At 37.9% G+C, this 21,206-nt stretch overlaps 1 protein-coding gene across 2 annotated transcripts; it reads left to right on the top strand.

Annotated features, from left to right (window-relative positions):
* Positions 1-2,388: 2,388 nt before the first annotated feature.
* On the top strand, positions 2,389-9,074 carry LOC149848560 (GDSL esterase/lipase At5g03610-like). 2 transcript variants are annotated; one of them, XM_089996108.1, is made up of 5 exons: positions 2,389-2,459; positions 2,549-2,767; positions 6,397-6,671; positions 7,453-7,759; positions 8,729-9,074. In XM_089996108.1, exons 1-5 carry the CDS (start codon positions 2,414-2,416, stop codon positions 8,941-8,943), a joined length of 1,062 nt encoding a protein of 353 aa, XP_089852234.1. In that variant the 5' UTR covers positions 2,389-2,413; the 3' UTR covers positions 8,944-9,074. The 2 variants fall into 2 exon arrangements, with proteins under 2 accessions (XP_089852234.1, XP_089852241.1); XM_089996115.1 differs by having other exon boundaries at positions 2,390-2,459; positions 8,732-9,074.
* The last annotated feature ends 12,132 nt before the right edge of the window (positions 9,075-21,206 follow it).

A 21,206-nucleotide genomic window follows, 5' to 3' on the forward strand; every position in this document is an offset into this window, starting at 1 on the left:
AACCCTAATCAAATTAACTATAAGATGTCCTAATTAGAAAAAAAATGATTCAAGTTGGCCAAAAATTCTGACGATACATGATGTGTAATTAGCACTTTTTGAATTATTGTTAGCATTTTTATGTATGGTCAAGAGCATAAAAAAAATGATGAATTATCCTTGGCAAATTCCAATGTGTTAGAACTTTTCATGGTGTCGTTAGGAGTGAGCCCATGAATTGTTGTCAACACGTGCCGATGATGACAAATTAAATTGTTATATGCAACAATTGTCATTAGCAACTCCCGCTAGTTTGAGAAAGCACGTTGTCATCCTTATTCGGCCTACCCTCCTTTCAAACTCGCAATAGAATATTCCAAGCCCAAAACCCTTTTGCAAAAAATAAATCTTTGGACGAATCTCAGCCCTTCGTTCAAAAGCTGCCCATTGGGAGCTGACCATCCCAATCTAAATTGAATCTGAAGTGGTGGATCCTAAATACAATAAAAATGTATTCAGATTTACCAGAAAAACTATAAATAGGGAGGCACCCCTATTTCAGTATATGATCTTTTTATCCTAGCTTTAGCACTACTCTATCAAAATCTCTGTGTGGCCTACCTCACTTACCTTAGTCTATCATTATCTAGCTTAGTCTAAAATCCAGATACCCCTAATGTCATACCCCTTTTTAGATCTTGCGCCTAGCCAAAGTGCTGCCCATGCTCTCTCATACTCGTCGATGTAGAAAGAAATACCTAAGCCTGAGGTGAGATCCACTTCCTCTTCTTTTTATTATTTCGTTCATTGTAATGTATTTTTATAAGTATTGAAAGTCTTAACGTTCGTACATTTCATTTGTTTCATTTTTTTTTTCAGTTTTGGTATCTTTCACCATAAAACTCACTATTTTTTTAGGATTCGTGTACGTGATACATCCACTCGCAAGCCCTTGCTCTAAAAATGAAGATCAAGGGTTCTTAGTTGGGCTAATCCTTGTTCAAAGAAAGAGGAAAGGCACACAACTTTATAGAATGGGTTCCACAACACTCTCAAATTTGAATCCGATTCCGGAACCATTTATAAAACTTTTTCCCTTTTTTCGTTTTTAAAAATTCAGAGATCCACACCCACATGTAAGTGGAGTTTCTGGCAATACTTAAAAGGAATGTTTGCATAGAACCCTTTTAGAATAATTTTGTCTAGCTTTCAAGAAAATAATTCTCATGACACATAGGACCAAAAAGTTGCGTGCAAACGAGAGAAAATTGATCTCCTATATGGTTGCAGAATGGGACAAAAAAGAAAATGATTCTACATTTTTGAGTGAAAAGGGGTCATTGGGTGAAATCCGTTGCTCTTTTTGTGGGTTTGGATTTACTCGTCTCTTATGTCATCCCCCATCTTCACACTCTTAAATCTTGTGATGCAAGTTGTTTTGTCCAAATCTGACTTTATAGATGGATTCAATATGGTTGATTTAATAAGAACCTACGATTTTAATGTTGATCTTTACTAAATGAATGACGTAGAACACAACTATAGAGTCTCATTTGATCAAAATAAGTTGCATCAATAAAATCTGAATGAGGGGGGCATGAAGATAGGGATGACATAGGTGATGAATGAAACCGGTTTGTATTTTTATAGAGAGAAAATTTCTTTTCTTTTTTTATTTTGATTCTCTCTCCCTTACACACTGGCAAATGTGTCGAAAGATTTAAAACCACACATAAAATCCCACTAAATTATCTTTCGCTATCCTACAGTTGTTTTTTGTTTTCAAATCATTAATTGGAAAGACACCATCCAACCGTTCGTCGTCCACTTCTCCTTTAACCATACCCATAATTAATTCTTTAGTGCTTCGTCAACAATCTCATTTGGGAATCGTCGGTATCATGGCACAAACTGACAACCTCTTCACACGTTTCTTCTGCAACTGGACAAGTTAAAATTCGACGGTAGGCATTTCCATTACTCTTGCATACGATTTCCTTGAGCTTATGAAATCGTTCACTGTAACATTTTCAACCAATCGTGGGAAAAGTTAACTCTCCACCTGCCAGTAAATGGACCCACCATGCATCTGTAACTTAACATTCAAGACTTATGCCAAATTGCACTCCCTAGAGAGAGAATTGATATCATACTTCCCTGTATCAAAGTAACTATACACAACCAACAGATCCTTTTCACTATTTAAGTTTTCTTTTTCTGGTAATTTTCTGTATTTAAGTTGACGTGGTATGGGGACCATATACAACTCACTGTTTCCTTTGGCATTGAGTTCGAAAGCTACTTCTTTCAATATTAAATAATATCATTCTCAGTTACGTATTGGACAGTGAATCGGGTCTCTCTCTCTCTCTCTCTATATATATATATTATATATATATATTCCATGGAGAATCGGGTCTCTCTCTCTCTCTCAATGGAGGCAAGCTCTTTCTTGTGCATAATTGCGGTGCTTCTCTTAGGTAATGTTAGTCCCTTCAATTGGAAGATGAGATTAAGGCATGCAAGTAATTGCTTGGATTAACCAACTTCTTGTGTCGATTAATTTTAGGTACCCACGTAGAAGGTCTTCATCACGACGACTATCATCACCACCAACACCAACACCATCATCTACTAAAGCGACTTTTTGTATTTGGTGACTCCTATGTAGACACAGGAAACATATTGAAGCCCCTAGCCAGTTGTTGGAAGGTTCCTTACGGCATTACCTTCCCCGGCAAACCGTCCGGCAGGTTCTCCGACGGCCGTGTTTTGACTGATTTCATTGGTACTTTCTTCTCCTCCACCTCTTTTTCCAAGCTCCTAATTAGGTTGGATTCCTGTATTTTTCACTTTGCATCTGTCTTTGCTCTCCAACTAAGAGATTCAGAAGAGTAGAGCCAGTGATCGGACAGAGCACCTTTCAAGGTACTCAACTACCGAAAATGCAATACGTGTCTTACGCTGCGTGCATGCACCACGTTTTGTGCTAACACGTTCGTGCGAGTGATTTTCGCAAAAACTACGTTACCAATTAGCGATTCTCGAGAGGAAAACGGTGTTATGTTTGTGATTTGCAAAAAACATGTTTTTCTAATTTGCCATTTTCAAGAGAAAATCAATGTTCAATAATTGTTTGTACGTTTAGCGACTGATAGAAAACGTCCCTAATGATTTCGGATCCCAAAATACATTGGAAAGTGGGATCGGTTCAGATCCAGGACAGCCAAATTTTGCAAATTTGGCTTCCTGTATCTGACCTTATCATGTCTTTAGTGTGCAGAGGAGGGCTGAGGGACGAAGTGGCTTGTTTTCAAAGACTCAATGCCTTCAAAGATACTACAATCACCACCGTCCATGACTTCAATGACATTGTACAAATGATCGCATCATCATCACTTTTAGTGGGCTCCACTACTGCAACTAATGGTGGTAATTGAAGCATGGATGGCAGAGATTTGAAAATGCAAAGAAATTTGTGTTTCGGCCACCCACGGCCACAGTCTTGGCTGGTGTGCAAAACCACTTCCAGGTTTCAAGTTGGGTGAGAGTCTAAATCATTTCCAGATTGGTGTTCAGTTGACTCTGGGTTTGTCAATCAATAGGTCGGGTTTTGTGCGAACCTAGGTGGGTCAAAACTCAGATTTGATTTGAGATGCAGGTACAAGGTCCGAAACCAGGTTCAATCGGATCTACTATAAAAAAAAAAAACCCATACCTAGATCCTATAAAGAGAACATGAATCAAAGCCAGATCATACTCGATAAATTAACAATTTTTTTTATCTTCTTTACATTGAAAGATTAAGGTGGTATGAAATTTTACAAACCATAACCGGTTTCATATATTAATCCGACCCTTTGAGTTTGACCCAGATCATTCTAATCAGAACTCCTTGTTTATCACAAAACCTTGACCCTTCAGGTAGGACTGGTAAACGATCCAATCAGCTTGTAACTCGGCTTGGTTCAGCTTGTCAAGAACTCGTTTGTGATCAGTTCTTATAGTTGGCAAGCCAAGCGACGAGCAGCTCCTTTTTAGCTTAAACGAGTTGAGGTCGTGCGTGTTCGGTTCAGCTCAAGACAGCTTGTGTAAATTAAATATATATATTTATCTATAATAATATTTTAAGTGTATTATATAAAAGAAGAATGCATAAATTAAATATATACAAAAAGAGAAAGACAAATGAAAAATATACACATAAAATATAAAATATGATTTAAGTGTAATATATAAAATTATATATATTTAATGTATAAATAATATGGAATGTTTTTACACGAGTCATCTCGTGTTCTGAGATGAGGGGGCTGAACACTAAGACGAGCTACATGCCCTGTTCAGTTCGTTGGGCTCGTTTAATTAATATATAGCCCTACCTACAGGGTTTGGTGCGGGTGTGGTTCGGGCCAAATTAACCCGACCCATTGACAACCCTAGTTGAGCTGGCAATGCATGTGTGTGTGTGGCTGACTTGAAAGCCAAGTCAAACTTGAACTTGACCCAGTGTTGTGGGCCCAACACCTAACAAAATGTTTGGTCCAATTGACTGACCCTACGTAAATGGCCTACGTCTGCCCACCCATACCTTACTAAAACCACTGTCTGTGAAAAGTTCGAAAGTCACGCCCACAACAGTCTAGTAATTCGATATGAACGAAGTGATGGTTGGTAGTATTCAATTCCAACCTAACGAAGCCCCTTTCTTTTTACGTGAGAGTCAAAGTGAATGAAATCTCGAAAAACACCCTTAAAATCGATGACATTTTCAGGATATAGGTCTTTCCTTTTAAGGCTCTGTTTGGGAAGTGACCACCGGAGTTATTAGTGTAGATTTCTCACTTCCAAAACTGTTTGGAAGCCAAACAATATAAAAAAGAGTGGAAAAGTAAAGGCCTCTGTTTGGAATCTGTAGCTGTAGCTGGGATGGGCCTTTGTGGAGTTTATGCATTTGAAGAAATGGCAGCTGCCAAATCCATGATTTAGTGTAAATACAAAAGATAAAGGGCCTCACTTTCCATCCCAAATGCATAAACGCACATTCCAGCGTCGAGATTCCAAACAGGATCACCGAGATAGTTTGACCAAGATTTTACCTCGGGACCACCAAATGCATAAACGCTCATCCCAGCACAGAGATGCCAACAGGCCCAAGGGCGTAGCTAGCCCAGTCCTGCCTCCCGAAACAGTTAATTTTTTTTGTTTTTTTGTTTTAAAAGCCCAGTCCTAGCCCAGCCCTGATTCCATATGAAATAGATTTTTATCCATTTTTGTAGCCCAGTCCAGTCCTAGCCCAGCCCTGACTGCAGCAAATAGTTTGATTTGTCCATATGAAATAGATTTTTATTAATAATTGTAGCCATTTTTTATTTTATCTCAAAAAAAAAAAAATGGGGGGGCGCTGCCCCCGAACCCGGACTATCACACAAATAAATTTTTTTTTGCTACACCCCTGTTTGCCCCCCCCCCACTCACATGAATCCTAGCTACGCCCCTGAACCTAAGAAGAGGGCATGACATTTGTCAGTTCCAATTCCTCATTTCAACAACCGGTGAGTTGGTAATTCCTGAATGCTACACCAGTGAGACTTCTAATGGTCGCACCGGTGGCCTTCTCAGTTCATTGATGAGAGTACTAACCGTCCCAAACATCATGACCATGAAAATGGGGAATCCTTAATGGATTTTAAAGAGTGCTCTTAAAGAACCAAAGGATTTGCTAAAATCCATGACTATTATTGAATCCACATTTTCATCCCCAATACGCAGTTTCCAAACGGTACTCTTAAAATAATATAAAAATCAAACTAACTTTTCAAAAAGTAAAAAAAGTTGTACTCTTACAATTTTATTTTGAAAAAAGGAATTCTTTTACATTAAAAAAGCAACTTCATTCTTTTAAGTTGCCCTCACTTAGAGGCATTTTAGTCGTTTTAATCCATAGAGTTCTACAAATATAATAAAAAAAAAATCAGAAAAAACCCATGAAATTCTTGGTTGGCACAATTTTATATAGTTCAATTACTCTCTCTCTCTCTCTCTCTCTCTCTCTCTCTCTCTCTCTATATATATATATATATATATATATATATATATATATATAGTAGCTAATCGTTGTACTAGAAACATGAGAACTGAAAATTATGTGAACTTGGTTTCTTTTTTTTTTACAAATTCGACCCTGTAAATATGTTCAACATGGTTCCCTCGTGAGTAATCAACTATTCGATAAAAAAAATGCACGACTTTTAGATGATTAAATATTTACAAAAATCTTAGGCCATATATTGATTTTAAGTCTTAAGAAAAATATGTTTACATGTCGTAATTCCGCTGATCCAAGAGCATGTTCCTATGTAACCAAGTACGTAATCACGTCTGTTCATTATATCTCATTTTGAAATTTTCTTGCAGCTGCCCATCTAGGGATTCCATCTCCTATTCCTTACAGAGTGAGACGACTCGCCCCAAGCCGAAAGCGATACGGCATGAATTTTGCTTATGGGGGTACTGGTGTGTTCGACACATACGCTCCCCTGCCCAATATGACGACACAGATCGACTACTTGGAGCAGCTCATCCAGGAAGGCACGTACCATCCGCGTCAACTGAGATCGTCGATGGCTCTCGTCTCGGTCGCAGGCAACGATTATTTCACTTACCTGTTTTCCAAAAATGGCACCATTGAGGTACAGATTTTGAACCAAACCACCAAGACTCGGAAACGCTACACTCGTATACGATCTCGGTTAGGGTAAACTTGGCTGTCTCAATGAGACTCGGTTTGATCTTGAATTATCTCGAACCTGGGTCCACCTGACCCGGTTTAATCTTAGGCATAGTGACACAAGTTTAAAACGACTGCTATTTTTCCCATGAGATATTCAAATTTTTATATTCCTCAATTTTTATGGCCAAACAAATTATATAAAAGTATATGTACCGATAAGATCACAATATATTTTTTCACTTCAATGAAAAATATCATGATATTTTCATTTTATTAAAAAATTTTGTACTTTTAGATTCAGGGAAAGGTATCATGATTTTTAAAAAGTAAGTTAATATTTGTCACTATAATTGCAAAAATTTTCATATCACTTAAAACATTGCAAGCATGATTTGCAAATGGGGATTAAACACCCAGCTCGGGTCCAAGACTGAGTGGGCCTGAAGTCATGCCAAAAGGACTGACACGGTAATTGGGTCTGGTTCTGGTCATATACTCGAGTTCAGTTCAAGCCTCACACACAACTTTTACACATAAAATGCTTGTTTCCATCATTCTTTACCGGATCTGGACTCACCATATAAATTGTCATGGACACTGTCAGTTTGCACGCCGATAGATATCCAACCTCTGATCCTCATAAATGAATCTGGATCCAAAATCCGCTAGAGAATCGTGACAAAGTTATTGACCCAGATTTCATGTATGTTGTTGGTAATTCTCTATGTGGAAAACCCTAGGGCTTGAGAAGCTTCATACATTCTGTGGTGAACCAAACTGCACTGGACCTACAGCGCCTAAGCAGGATGGGGATGGGAAAGATAGCGGTTGTGGGTCTGGAACCAGTGGGCTGCATCCCGATGATCACGCTGCAAAGTTCACACTCATCGTGCATTGAGACCTTCAACCAAGATACCATCTATCACAACACCTTGCTGCGCCGAGCCGTCGATGCCATCAACTTGCATCCCAGCCATCGATCACAAGTCACGATCCTTGATCTCTATGACGCCTTCCAATCGATATTACAAGGTCATAATAAACTTGGTAAGTTCTCTTCATTATTTAGTTCGACCCGAGTCCAACCCAAGTAATAACGGGTCGGGTTTGGTTTATAATTTATGTCGATGTCTAACCCAACCTGGCTTGACCCAAGTATTTAATTTGGCAAAACTAAGCTCCTTAAATTATAGGTTTCAGGTTTGAGATTTCATGCCCTAAGTAGGGTAGAGCCTTGGCTGCTAGATGGACAGTGAAGTTTCGATTCTCATGGGCGTCAACCCTCTAAGCAAGCCAATGCGTAGCATAGGACTTTGGGGCAGGGGTCTTAGCCTTGGAGTTTTATGCTGCCGGCATGACGACCATAGGTATGGCAGGCTAAGCCAGCGGGACCAGGCCGGTCTTCGTGCCAGGCGCGGTTTATTTGGGTTATAAATTAAACAAAAAAGGGTTTGATATTTCATTTTCTTGACCCCGCTAAACTCAAGCTCAAACCTTAATTCCCAATTAATCATTTAGACTGAGTTTGGGTACACCTTGATGGGTCGGTTACCTGACTGGCTGACCCGTTCATAGCTCTAGCTAAAGGGTTTAGGCAGCCATTCAAATGGCTTGACAACAACATGATCAAGTTTGTGTTTGGAAAGAAAGCCTTGACAGTCAGTTGCCACTAGGGATGGCAGTGGACGCGGGGGTGGGGGGGGGGGGAACAGGGCCCTGCCTCGCCCCGTTTGGAGCGGGGATGGAGGACATGAAACAGGGATGGAGGTTAAGATCAAAACCTGTGCGGGGATAGACTTACGCTTTCCCCCACCTTGCCCCATCCACATCCGGATCCCCGCCTTGCCCCATCCCCAATCCTTCTTTAGGGATGGCAATGGACCAAGGGGAAACGAGCCCCGCCCCGCCTTGCCCCGTTTAAAACTAGAATGAAGGTTAAAATCAAAACCCGTGAGGGGATGGAGGCAGGTTAAAATGCAATTATGGTAAAAGTTGTATGATTAATCTTTTTTCCAGCAGGAGCAAGGTTTGAGAATCCACTGAGGCCATGCTGTGCGGGACTGACCAACAGTGACTCCTGTTCAGACGTGGATCTGAAAGGGAACCCATTGTACAAGATATGTGACAATCCAGCAACTGCCGTCTACTGGGACAGGGCGCACCCAACACAGGCTGCCTGGTCTGCAGTTGTCCAATTCCTCCACCCTACTCTCCAAAAATTGTTCTCTTGAGAGCTGCATCATGCTGGAAATGATAGTGGTGTTAGGCCAGTTTAAAGTTTAAACCTAATTCTATTTGCGTTCAAGAACTAAAATGTCAAAATAAGAAATATCTTGAATGTCAATATTATTTGGTTTGTTTAGAGAGTTGTTACGGTAATGCAAAATGTCACAGAGATGCGTGGACATGAGGATGTGGTGGGTTCGATTGACGAGTGCGGAAATTTTCAGAAATGACTCTTCTGTATGATCACAAGAACGATGGGTATTTTTGAAAAACATTATAATTTTTGAAAATTCATCCAATGTTCAAAATCATGACTTTTCCGCTATAAAAGGACCCTTTTCCACCCTTTATGCATGCAAATTTTTACCAGACTTGCGAACTTCCCTCTCAAATATCCAAATATGCATTTTTTCTCATTTATTTACAAATTTTCTCCGACACATCTGTTAATTTCCTCTCAAAATATGAGAATACGCAAATATCCTCCCAAATATATAATTTTTCTACTAAAAATATGTGATTGTCTGCTGTATTTTACATTTTATCTTTCAAATATGTGCTTTTGAAGCGTTTCTAAAAACTTTAATTAGCGCCCTTTTGAAGCTAGCTAAAGGCTGTGGCACTTTTCAGGTGTCACTAAAGGTTCATCTTGCTTTTGAACTGTCAGTTTTTTTTTCAACAAATACTTAGGTCAAGACATTCACAAATGTGAAAGCAGGCAGGCAGTACATTCGCAAATCTGCAGAAGAAAATTTACATATTTGAGATAAAATTTGCAAATACGAGAGAAAATTTGCATATTAGGATATTTGAGAGAGAAGTCCGCATATCAAAGAAAATTCACATGTGCAAAGCGCAAAAAGGTCCTTTTACAGTCGAAAAGTTGTGATTTTAGATATCAGGTCAATTTTTGAAAATTATAGTTTTTTTCAAGAACATATCATTTTACCATACAGTAGTTATTTTCTATTTTTATTAAGAATTATTAAAAAACTATTATTTTTATATTCAATATTTAAAAATTTTATTGAAAAAATATAAAAATAAAGAATTAATGGGGGCACTAATCTGTTTCCGAATTAGTGTGTCGGCTATTGTCACCAGGGACAGGTAGCCAAAATGGCGTGTCCTTGTGACATAATTTATATGTAATTAAGGGTTCCTGTTAAGAAAATCCAAAATGCAAAATTATATCGCACTATCGTAATTGAGGGGTCTCGGGTTCAAACCCCATGGGCGTATATCTTAGCTTAATTATAAAAAAAATGAAGGTGTTCATGGTGGTTCTTGTGGTGCTTTTCATTTTTTAAGTATCCAGGCAAGGAGATTTACTTGGCACATTATGGGTTTTCGAGCTGGATGTTGAAGCTCATTAATTTGTTGGGACTTTGATGATTCATAGCCATGTCCCAAACGGATCCAATTGGTCATGATTCACATGATGCCCAGACAATCGTTTCAGTACCTCCACCACTGTATATGTGAGTGCCAAAGAGATATCTGTGAATCAAATTGTTAAAGAAATTTGATACCTTGACAAAATCCAAGTTTTTTGATGTACAGACAAAGCCCACTTGTAGGGATGTCAACGGGTCGAATTGGGATGGAAAATGATAAAACCAAATTGGATTTGACTTAATCATATTCATATTCATATTCGGATTGGAAGTCAGATGAAAAAAGATAAAATCAAATCCAGATCCTACTAGTCCAAAACCCTATATTTACACTCAATTGAATTCAGATCTTAGTTGGATTCGGGTTTTAATTGGATTTGGATTTCAATGCAAAACTAATACCGAATCAAAATATGATTTCTAATCAGGTTTGGATTTGGGTACCGACTAATCATATTCGAATTCGGGTCGGATATTGGGTTACATCTGACCTGTTGACATCTCTACCCACTTGCCTTGAAATCCCTGAGCTTTTAGACTAACTGAAACATGTGAAACACTTTGAGATGTATCACTGTGTTTAAACTTGTTCACAGAGGAATCAATTACCCATCACATGCTGGGAAATGTGCACATTCGGGACACTTGAGTTTCAGTTTAATTAATGGTTTAATACTCTCTTTCTCTGAGATTCGCTGAAAGCAGCGGTCTCAGGTGATATGGCTTAAAGCGAGTGACGGGAACACCAGGTTCTTCCATTCCTTCGTCTCTCGTAGGCATAGGAGACAAGCCATTCAATCTATGTCCATCGAAGGTGTTTTCTACTCGGGCGACTAGGTCCTCCAAACTGTTATCGATTATTTCACTAACCTGTATTCCTGCAGCCACTCGGCAGGTAGTTCTATGGGTCTTGCATTAGTCTTGTCCATGGATCGGGCTCTCTCCAAGTCGATGCAGGTGTCTTTCACTGAAGACGAAATCTTCTCGGCTGTGCGAGAGTTGTCTGGTTGGAAAACTCCAGGATTTGATGGGTATTTTGTAGATTTTTTTCACATATTCTGACATTGCGTTAAGAGTGACATTCTTAGTGTCTTTGTTGAGTTTCATCGCAACGGTCGATTGTGGATTCACTCTCACTTAGCCATTGTTTCTCTTATTCTTAAAGACACAGCCGCATCAGACATCTCGCGGTTCCGCCCGATATCCATGTTAGAGGGTTTATACCGCATTATCGCCAAGGTCATGGCAAATAGGATGCGTTTAGTCTCTCCTCAAATTTTTTTGGATGCACAGTTCGCCTTCATCCCTCATAGACTGCTGCCACATTCTTTCATTCTGACCACAGAAGTGTTGTACTCTCTCAAGATCAGCGGACGACCTTTCTTCACTCTTAAGTTTCGACAGTTTTCAATAAATTAGTAAACAGTATTTTGGCATATGTGTACGCCATTCTGCGCATTAGCCTCCCAGATCTTCAACGCAATCTGCCACCCTGCCCCCCCGATCCAGGCTGAATCTCATCGGTTTACTGTCTTTTGTTTTTTATTTTTGTTTTCTGGGCTCCTAGGCATGTCTTGGGCCTTTTTTGTGTTTCCAGTGGGTTCAATGTTGGTTGAACCTTTTTCGTAATGTTGATAGTTATAGTGCATCTATATATATATATGGAGTTTGACATTAAGGCTCTGTTTGAGAGCCTTGTTGGATGGAAAAACAACTTCCATGTGTTACCAAACATAATGTTGCTAAAATGTAGTTTGGGGATGAGGTTGCAAACATCTTTTTGTGAATGATGGTGAAATTTTGTTTAGAGTTGTAAACTCCATTCCCAATTAGATACTGTTGCTCCAAAACAACAGAAAGTGTTGGGGATATTTATAAAGTACTCGGGCCAAAAAAAAAAACACAGAAAACCACTGCCACGTGCAGCAATTTTCTGTGCAAAAATAAAAAACACAGAAAATCATTACGACATAGAGATTTTCTGTGTAACATACAAAACACAGAAAATCGTTACACCCACAGCAATTTTCTGTGTTTACAAAGTACTTGGGCTCAGTCACTGGATATGCTCCCCTCTCAAACAGAGACTTACAATCACTAACCATATGTATCAAAGTAATTGTAATTTTCTGGTGCAAAGTTTTTTTTTTTTTTTGGTAGTCTGAAAAGACTATCTCAACTCATTCGAGAGCTCATTGATATAAAAACCCCAGGCCTCCCTTGCCCACTAGAGAATACACCCAATTCCGGCAATGCTTAGGAATAGATACATAAACAACAGACACCACACAAGTGATAGTAATAGTGTCGTGAAAGCTCCTCCAACTCACCAATTCAAGGCCAAATCTTGAAATTCAACTAATGGTTTATCTCAAGCTGACAAGTCCCTTTGTCATTCTTTATGAGCAGGTTGCCGAGATATTCCTTCAATAGATATCTTGATGCATAAAAAAATCACTCAAAGATGATTAATTGTTTACAGATATGTTGGGACCTATTCAAAGTGTTAAAGTCGCCATAGATACACGGATACTGAAAAATATCGTGGTACTTTTAAAAACACCACAAAAGAACCTGATATGTAACATCTGTTTTAAAAGTTAAATCTGTCATGGTGTTATATAGTGTTTTTATCATCATATTTATGTTGCTATCGACAAATCTTAATTCGGAAAATAGTTTTTCACATATTTTAAAATTGTATTCATTGCATTATATATATTTCCAATTCTTTAAATGTGTTCCGCTTTTCCCGATAAAAACCTGACACGAAAATTTTGAAAATCTCATGACAAACTTTTGTCAAAGTGGATACATGTTGCTTGAGTTTGATAGCTCCATTGTGCATCACCCATGACTTTTTTGTCGCCTTACAAAAATATCTAGAAAGAATATCTGAATATTCTTGAAAGTATGGATTAATTAATTAGGGTGTTGCCTTCTACACTATAACGCAGTTTTGAACCTTATCCCTTTTTCTTTTAAAGAACCTTATCCCATTTTTGCAGACAAGCAGGTGCATCCAAAGAGAGCATATCTTGTTTCTAAGAAATTTATTTGATTTTATTATAAGAATCTTTCCCAGAGGTTTCACCATGAGCTATACCCCCAAGTGATTAACTATTTCTTTTTTTTATATATTTACATAGTTATATAAACTGCCTCCAGGAACAAAGACCTAGCCTTGCAGGCTCTGCTGCTGTACTTACAGTTGCTGTCCTGACAGCATAAAACTCTGCAGGCTTACCCCTTACCCTTACCCTTAGGGAGTCGCCACGCTTTGGCTTGCTTAAGGAGCGACTCCCATGAGATTTGAACGGCCTAGGCCCCATCCCACTACAACTTCATACTAGTTTTGTCACTAATGAATTGGAAGGAGTATGCCTCTGTGGGGTTGCCGAGTTGGTTAGGAAGGCCTTGAACATCATGAGTTTGGTTTTATCTAAGATCAACTTGCAACAGGCATGGAGCAGCACAGTAGGGTTGGTCCACTTATCTCCCGAGGTTAAACGTCATAAGGTCTGGCTAATCAGCGCTCGATCATTGTAGGCTTCTCATCACTTAATTCTTAAAATACAAATGAAAAACACACCTAATATTTTGGCAGTAATCAAGAATACACCTATTTTTGGTAATTATATAACACATTTTGAGGGAAACCTTGACGGAAGTGAACCTGGGTTTTCTTGATTAACCACGAAAGAGTTTACATGTGGTTTTAACGATACTGAAAACATAGGTATGCTTTTATTATTGCATAAAATTCAGGTGTATTTTTTAAATTTTCACTTTAAAAAAACATTAAAAAAAGCGAGGCTGGGGGACCGGTATAAGCCCCAGCTTGAAGATGGCCTAGCCATGTATGTAAACCAACAAAACAAGCAAGCAAACAAACATATGCAATTTATACAAATGAAGACAGAATCTGAAGAATTGACGAGTACCTTAATCAAGGGTCCCTTTTTAGATTCCCACTGGGAAAAGGTGTGTGGCAATCTTTTCATAAGGACAGTCGACATGGAACTACCACTTAAAATTGGATCATGTACCCTTCCCAATTAAGTAAACTATGTTTAGCAAAGTGGTTTCCTCATCAAGCGATTGGTGTGTGGTCCAACGCGTTTTATAAGCAAAATCAGGGGAGTATTCATCAAACTCTGTCTTGCAAGGAGGTTTTATTAAGAATGCTGATAAAAACTGTCCTTTAGGATTAGAGCCGGAAGTGGCCTGGATCTCAGCAAAACTGGATTGGGGGCAATGGGATAATGATCTAGGCATTAGCATGTTCCCTGTGGGTCTACTCTGTTTTATTTTCCTGTTTCTTCTTGACCTTCCAAGTTCTTTCAACAGAAAATGTTCTGTTTATGGAGCTCCTGCTGTAACCTGATCTCCTGCTCTTTCCTGAATTTCTGTCAACAGAAAGTGTACTGTGTATAGGCTGGGCTCTACTGTAACTTGTATACCTGTCTGTATTGAGTTGTAGCCGACAGTGGTCGTGATACCTCATCACTCGCCATTGTCTCTGCTGTTCTGCTCTGTATGCTGTCAATGAAATTCCACTTCTTTAAAAAGAAAAATGACAATAGGTCAGGACCAACTTATGAAATGGGAAAATAAAGTTTTTCTGCAACAAGATATTTAGTAAAAGATCATGGCCGGGCAATTACTTAAATCAAGTAGGACGTTAAAATAAAGGTGCGGATTGAAAAGACGGTTTCTTGCAGTGTTCGGAGGCCCCTTTGAGAAGGGGGGAAGGGTAACGATGAGAGTCGATGGAGAGATGAGCCTAGACGTGCTCATTCTGAGCTTGGCCATTGGCCTCGAGCATGCCGGAAGTACGTCTTGGTTCTCACCGGTGCTCTGGCCAGAGCAACAGATAGAGGGGAAGGGTCAACAACACAATTGCGTTAGCCTGCAACAATTTCCAATGGATTGCCAAGCTAAGCTTTGCAGTTAGTGGCAGGTCTTCATTAGAACCAGCAGCTTGACATCAACCAAAAGGCTTTGCTGAGCCCTCAGTTTCACCTTTTCCCGATAGGGGTTTCTCCCACAAAAGGATGATCCCATACAAGGTGGACCAAAGTTGTCCAGAGTCGTGAAAAAAATGTCTTGAAGTGGGTACGTTATTAATGGATGGCGTACGAAAGTTCATTTAGGGGTACCAACCATCGTCTTGCATGAATTGAGACGTCGTAAGATGATGAATTTTCCATTTTTCTTCATGGATCCAAGCCTAGAAGAAGGTTTTCAAGAGTCCTACGAGAGCAATATCTTTAACGAAAAGAATTCCGATGAAATGAGAAGGCGTAGAGGATAACGGAGTTGCAGAGGAAGAACCAAAACTGGCGGTGCTAAAACAGCGTAGCTTTAAATGGGCACATAAAATACTTGATAAGATCACCGTGGAGATCGACCCACCCTCGGGCCCCTTCCCTCTCTCTCTAGCCCCGTCCCTGCCCTCGGGCCCCTTCCCTCGTAGGGATGGCAGTGGACCAGGGGACAACGGCCCCACCCCGCCTCCCACCCCTTTGGACCGGGGATGAAGGGCATGAAACAGGGTATCCCCGTGCGGGGATGGACTTACGCTTTCCCCTGCCCCGCCCCGTCTCAATCCCCGCCCTGCCCCGTCTCCATTCCTTTAAAGAATGACTATAGACCGAGGGGAAATGGGGCCCCGCCCCGCCTCACCCCTGTTTGAATGGGGGTTGGAGGACATGAAATGGGGATGGAGGTGGGGGTGGAGACCTTGTCCCCTGCCCCCGCCCCGGTCCCATCCCTACTCTCTCGGCCTCGTTCCTGTCCTCTCTCTCTCTCATCCATGTTGATTGATGAATGCACGCAGAGCTTCCATACAATCGGTTTCGAGGTCTATCAATGAAATAACAACTTATTTGTCGCTCCTCCGCCGTAGTGTTAACCTCCTCGAGGAGACTCAGGGTTACCAACTTATCATGATGGCATTGTTTATTGACGTGAAGATAAAGTGGGTGAATGACAGGGGCCACGATCACGCTGTGGAGGAGAAGCATCTCAAGGCAATGGTTGACTTCAAGAATCTTGATGGAGGAGAGATTTTTGAGGAATTTGTTGCTTTTTTTGGAGTCGATATGATTGACTATGTTTTTTTAATAATTGCTACTTAAAAAAATAAAAATTTGGAAGTTGCTAAAATAGGGTATTCATTGTATCTATATGTATCATCTCCATTGCAAGTATGAATAACAATCTCTTCCTCTCTTCTCCCGTGGAGTAGGCTATAAGCCAAACCACATAAATCTTTGCCTTACATTTTTTTTCATGGTATCAGAGCAAGAGAGATGATCCTTAAGGTTTGATCGTCTGATGGACTATTGAGCTAGTGCTCTCTGTTCATTCTTTATCTTTCTGCTTGAGATTATTGAATGCTAACCCTGATCGTATGGTGTTGAGTGACAAACGATTGTGTATCCACCTTTTTTTGGTGATCGTTTTCTGCTGCTTTCAGTGGTTCACTGTTATCTGTCGGATCGTCATCATCCTGTACAGAGTCGTTTGTTGATGTATAACCTTGCTGCTAGAGTTCTTATTTTGAGTTTATCGGCAGGCCATTAAATTTGTTGTTGGACGTTGTTCACCATCTCTTCGATTTGCAAACATAGATTGTGTGAAGTCTACCATTTATAAATAGTTATAATCTAATGCATGATTAGATAAACGTAAATGCACTGACCATTCAAGGACATAAGATCTTTCATGCATGAGTGACTTTAATTGTTTTTATTTAGGTTATTGTTTTATGTGATGCATGCCATGCTTAACTAAATGTACAAACAATTAAGGTTATCATTTCTTAACTCTGTGAGTATTACACAAACAGTACCTAGATCAAGATCATGATCATGATCATGACTTAGGAGGTACATTCAAACAATTTGTGGTTATGCTCTAGATTGACACCTTTCACTTGTCCTGGGTGAGAGCTCCCAACACCTCTTTCCTGATGCATCAAACTTCTACTCATGTGTTTCGCGACCTACCACCCCACGACTAATGTGGAGGCATTTTCCTATTTTTGTGGCTGAGAAGGAGCAACCTTCCATGCTCAAAACAAGTTCCATGAAGTCAAAAGTACTACTTACCCTCTCATTGTAAGCTCAATAGAATCAATGTTTAAATGATTAAGTCTATTATTTATTCATGCATATACAAAATGAATATAATTTTAGACCTTTAATTTGGGTTCATGAATGCAAAATTTAATGCCAAAGATACTATCATGCAACGCATGCAATTATAACATATCAAACTCATTTATGCATTCACTTATAGGCATTGATCATGATTAACTATATGCATTCTTACACAATCATATAAACACGTAATGCATAACACATGCACTTCAATAACAGTGTGCATTCAATCATGCACATGCAAAATTTTCTCTTTTCATGTCATCTTCCTTTAGGCACTTAGTACTTGCATAAACACAACATTATAGGTTGCATCTGCATGCTTTTTTAGCATTTAAAAACATAGGCTCAAATCATACATTCACTGCATGTATTGCTTAACTGATTCATACCTGGTTCGGGATCCGCTTAGGCCCATATCTGCTTTGTTGTTTTGACTGTGACAGCTCTATTCACAGTCTATGAATTAAGTTTAAATTTTTACAAAATGTAAGAAATTTTACCAGCTTTCCAATACCGCAAACCATTAATAAAAACTCCTTTGAATTAAGGAGATATGATCGATTTAGGCTCATGTATACTTTATTGTTCTAATTGTCATTGTTCTATGCATATTCCAAGAACAAGGTTTAATTTTTTTCTAAAATATATGAAATTTCCTCAACTTTCCAACACTATAAACCGTTCATAAAATCTCCTTCGAATGAGGTAGATATGATCTATTTACCAGACACATGTCATATCTTTCACACAATCGAGAATAGACATTCGGGTGAAATGACTAACACATGTTCCATATTTTCTTTTCATTGATTCATGAAAGCAAATTTTTTATTTTCTTTTCTTTTCTTTTTATGGGTTCAGTTTAAACAAAACCCCAATTTTGATTTATTCAAGGTTACCGCTGGTTTTGAATCAAAAATCATATTTATGTTCTTTTGAAAACCAGTTTGGTTAGTAAAAACAAACACAAGTGTTCTTTCTCATATATATTTTTTATTAGCCATGACGAACTGAATGTATACTTACTTATAAGCATATTAGTTCCACCACTTCAATATGTACAACAAGGATAAAGTTTTGCAAAATACTTACATGATTTCAAAAACATTTTTTCCAATAAACTATTTTTAAAACTCTTTCGATTATGTGGCTGCAACTCCTTGATCAACCTAACTTCAACGGAGGTTCAGACCTCCTACACTTAATAGTGGAAGGATAGAAGCAAGAAGGAAAGATAAAAAAGAGAGAAAATAAGAGAGAAAAGAGAAGAGAGAGAAGGCTAAAAATTCTAAACATACCAATAAGGGTGGGGGGGCATGAGCCCCTCTTGGCTCTTTATATAGTTTTTCTCTCCTTTACAAAACTTTTTAATTCCTAAATTTTCAGCCCAAACTTTCAAAATTTCAAAACAACTTAGCCTAACATACATCATTTATTTGTTAAGTTTTAACTTATATATATTTTTTCGTCGTTTGCTTGTTTTTTTTTAGGAAACTTTTGAAATATCAATTTTCAGGGATTCTAACTTACAACTTTTAAATTTAATTCCAACATGAGCTGCCACATAAGATGGGCCCACATAGGGGGACACCCCACATGTGGACCTCTATCATTCTATTAAACTTAGTTAATTCAAGTTTTTCATTCTATAAAATATATATTTATTATTTTATGCTATTTTAGAATGGATTTCAAATCCATACAAACCAAATTTTAACTTAATAAAATTACATCACATACACATCAAATTAAACCTAAATTCATCTAAAATCGTGTTTGACTTTATTTCGACACAATTTGCCAATTATTTTATTAAAATTCTAACTTTTTATAAATTCAATTTTGAATACAAACTTCAATAAAATCAACTTTGATTCTTCATAAAATATCTTTTAAAATTCAACTTAGACTAATTTGCATTTTTATGTTTCTTTCATATAAAAATCCTTATTAATATTATTTTATTTATTAAAAATGCTCTAAAAAGTCAAAGGTGTTACATTTAAATTCAAATTGACGATTAAGTCAAATTTGAACTAGATCAAAACTCAAAATTCTATTCACAATAAACTCTAAAATTAGATTCAAATTAAATCTAACTTAAATCTAGATTAAATCTAATTAAAAATTAAAACCCGATTCAAAATAAATTCCTAATTTGAAATTTCTTCTAAATCTAGATTAAAGCTTGAATTACAATTTAATCATATCTTAAGTTCAAATAATATTTTAACATTAAATTTGCCTTTATTCTTCTTAAAAAATTCAAATTTTTATGGGTTTTTGTGATCGTTGCAAAATTTTTTCTTTTTTTCCTTTTTAGGAAAAAAAGAGAAAAACTCTCGCAGGGTCTCACTTGACCTTTTGTAGAGATATTTTGAAATTACTCACCTCCATTTTGAAATTTATGAGAAAATGAGGAGACTTGATTCGCTCGTCGGTACGAGGTTCAACCGTTTCTAGCGCCTTTACCAAAGGTAATCAATCCAAGGATCGAACTCATGCCTTTTGCTTTGCCTAAATTTGTCTAAGTAATTATTCTAAGTTCTTAATGCACAAGGAATCAGGATTGTGCTATGATTTTGAACTTGGAAAATGTGTATGCTCTTTGGAAATGTTTCAAAATTTTGGATTTTTCCAAGTGATTCTGAAATGTATTTAAAAACATTCTTTTAAGAAGTAAACTTTGAAGTTCAGAAATCAATTTTGAATTAAAAGGTTGAAACTTGAAATGAACTTGAATTGAAAGCATGAAATTCAAGATTTTGAAATTGGATTCAAAGTTGAGAACTTTGAAATCTAAAATTTATTGAAAATCAAATTTGAATGGATTTTGAATAAAGAATCAAACTTAGAAATCAATTTTGAGTTTTGAAACCATAATTGAACTTGAACTTGAAATTAGAATTGAAGTTTGGAATTCTGAAAGATTGGGTTTTGAAAAATGAACTTGTAAATTGAAATTGAATTTGAATTTGAAATTAAAAGTTGAAACGAAAACTTGATTTGAGACTTGAATTTGAACTCTTGATTTTGAAAATGAAATTTGAAATTAAAATTTAGAATAAAAAGTTTGAATTTGAAATTAGAATTGAACTTTTAAACTGAATTTACTCTGAATTTTGAGAATTTCAAAAATTGAAATTGAATTTAGTTTGAATTTTGAAAATGGAAAATCGAAATTGAATTTGAGATTCATTTTGAACTTTGAATTTGTTTTGAAATTTAAAGTTGAAATTCAGAATTCCAATTTAAATTGAATTTGGAATTGGGATTTTAAATGAAAGTTAAAAGTTTGAAATTTGAGAAATGAAATGGAATTTTGAAAAAAAAATTTAACTGAAATCATTTTGGAATTTGAAAATTCAAAATTTGAGAAATGATATGGAGGGCCCTTTGATTTGCTCTCAAAGAGAGATGAGAAGTAAGACCCTAGAAAACATGCGACGAGCTATTCATGAGGAAGAAAGGTGAGAGAGAGAGAGCACCTGGCTGCCAGAGGTGCGGTGGATGGCTGCAGTCGGAGGTCGACCTAGGGTTGGAGCACAACGAGCGAGCGAGGGTGATGCAACCCTCAAATCGCCAAAGGACCGAGGATCCACAATCGAAGGCCCTCTTCAGCAGACATGAAACCCCCAAAACTCGAAAGAACTTGCTGCCTAAGGGGCGGTGGGGCGTAGCTGTAGAGGAGGTTGAACG

The sequence above is a fragment of the Nuphar pumila genome, chromosome 1 (genome assembly GCF_984573655.1).
Source record: "Nuphar pumila chromosome 1, dmNupPumi1.hap1.1, whole genome shotgun sequence".
Taxonomy (NCBI): Eukaryota; Viridiplantae; Streptophyta; class Magnoliopsida; order Nymphaeales; family Nymphaeaceae; genus Nuphar; species Nuphar pumila.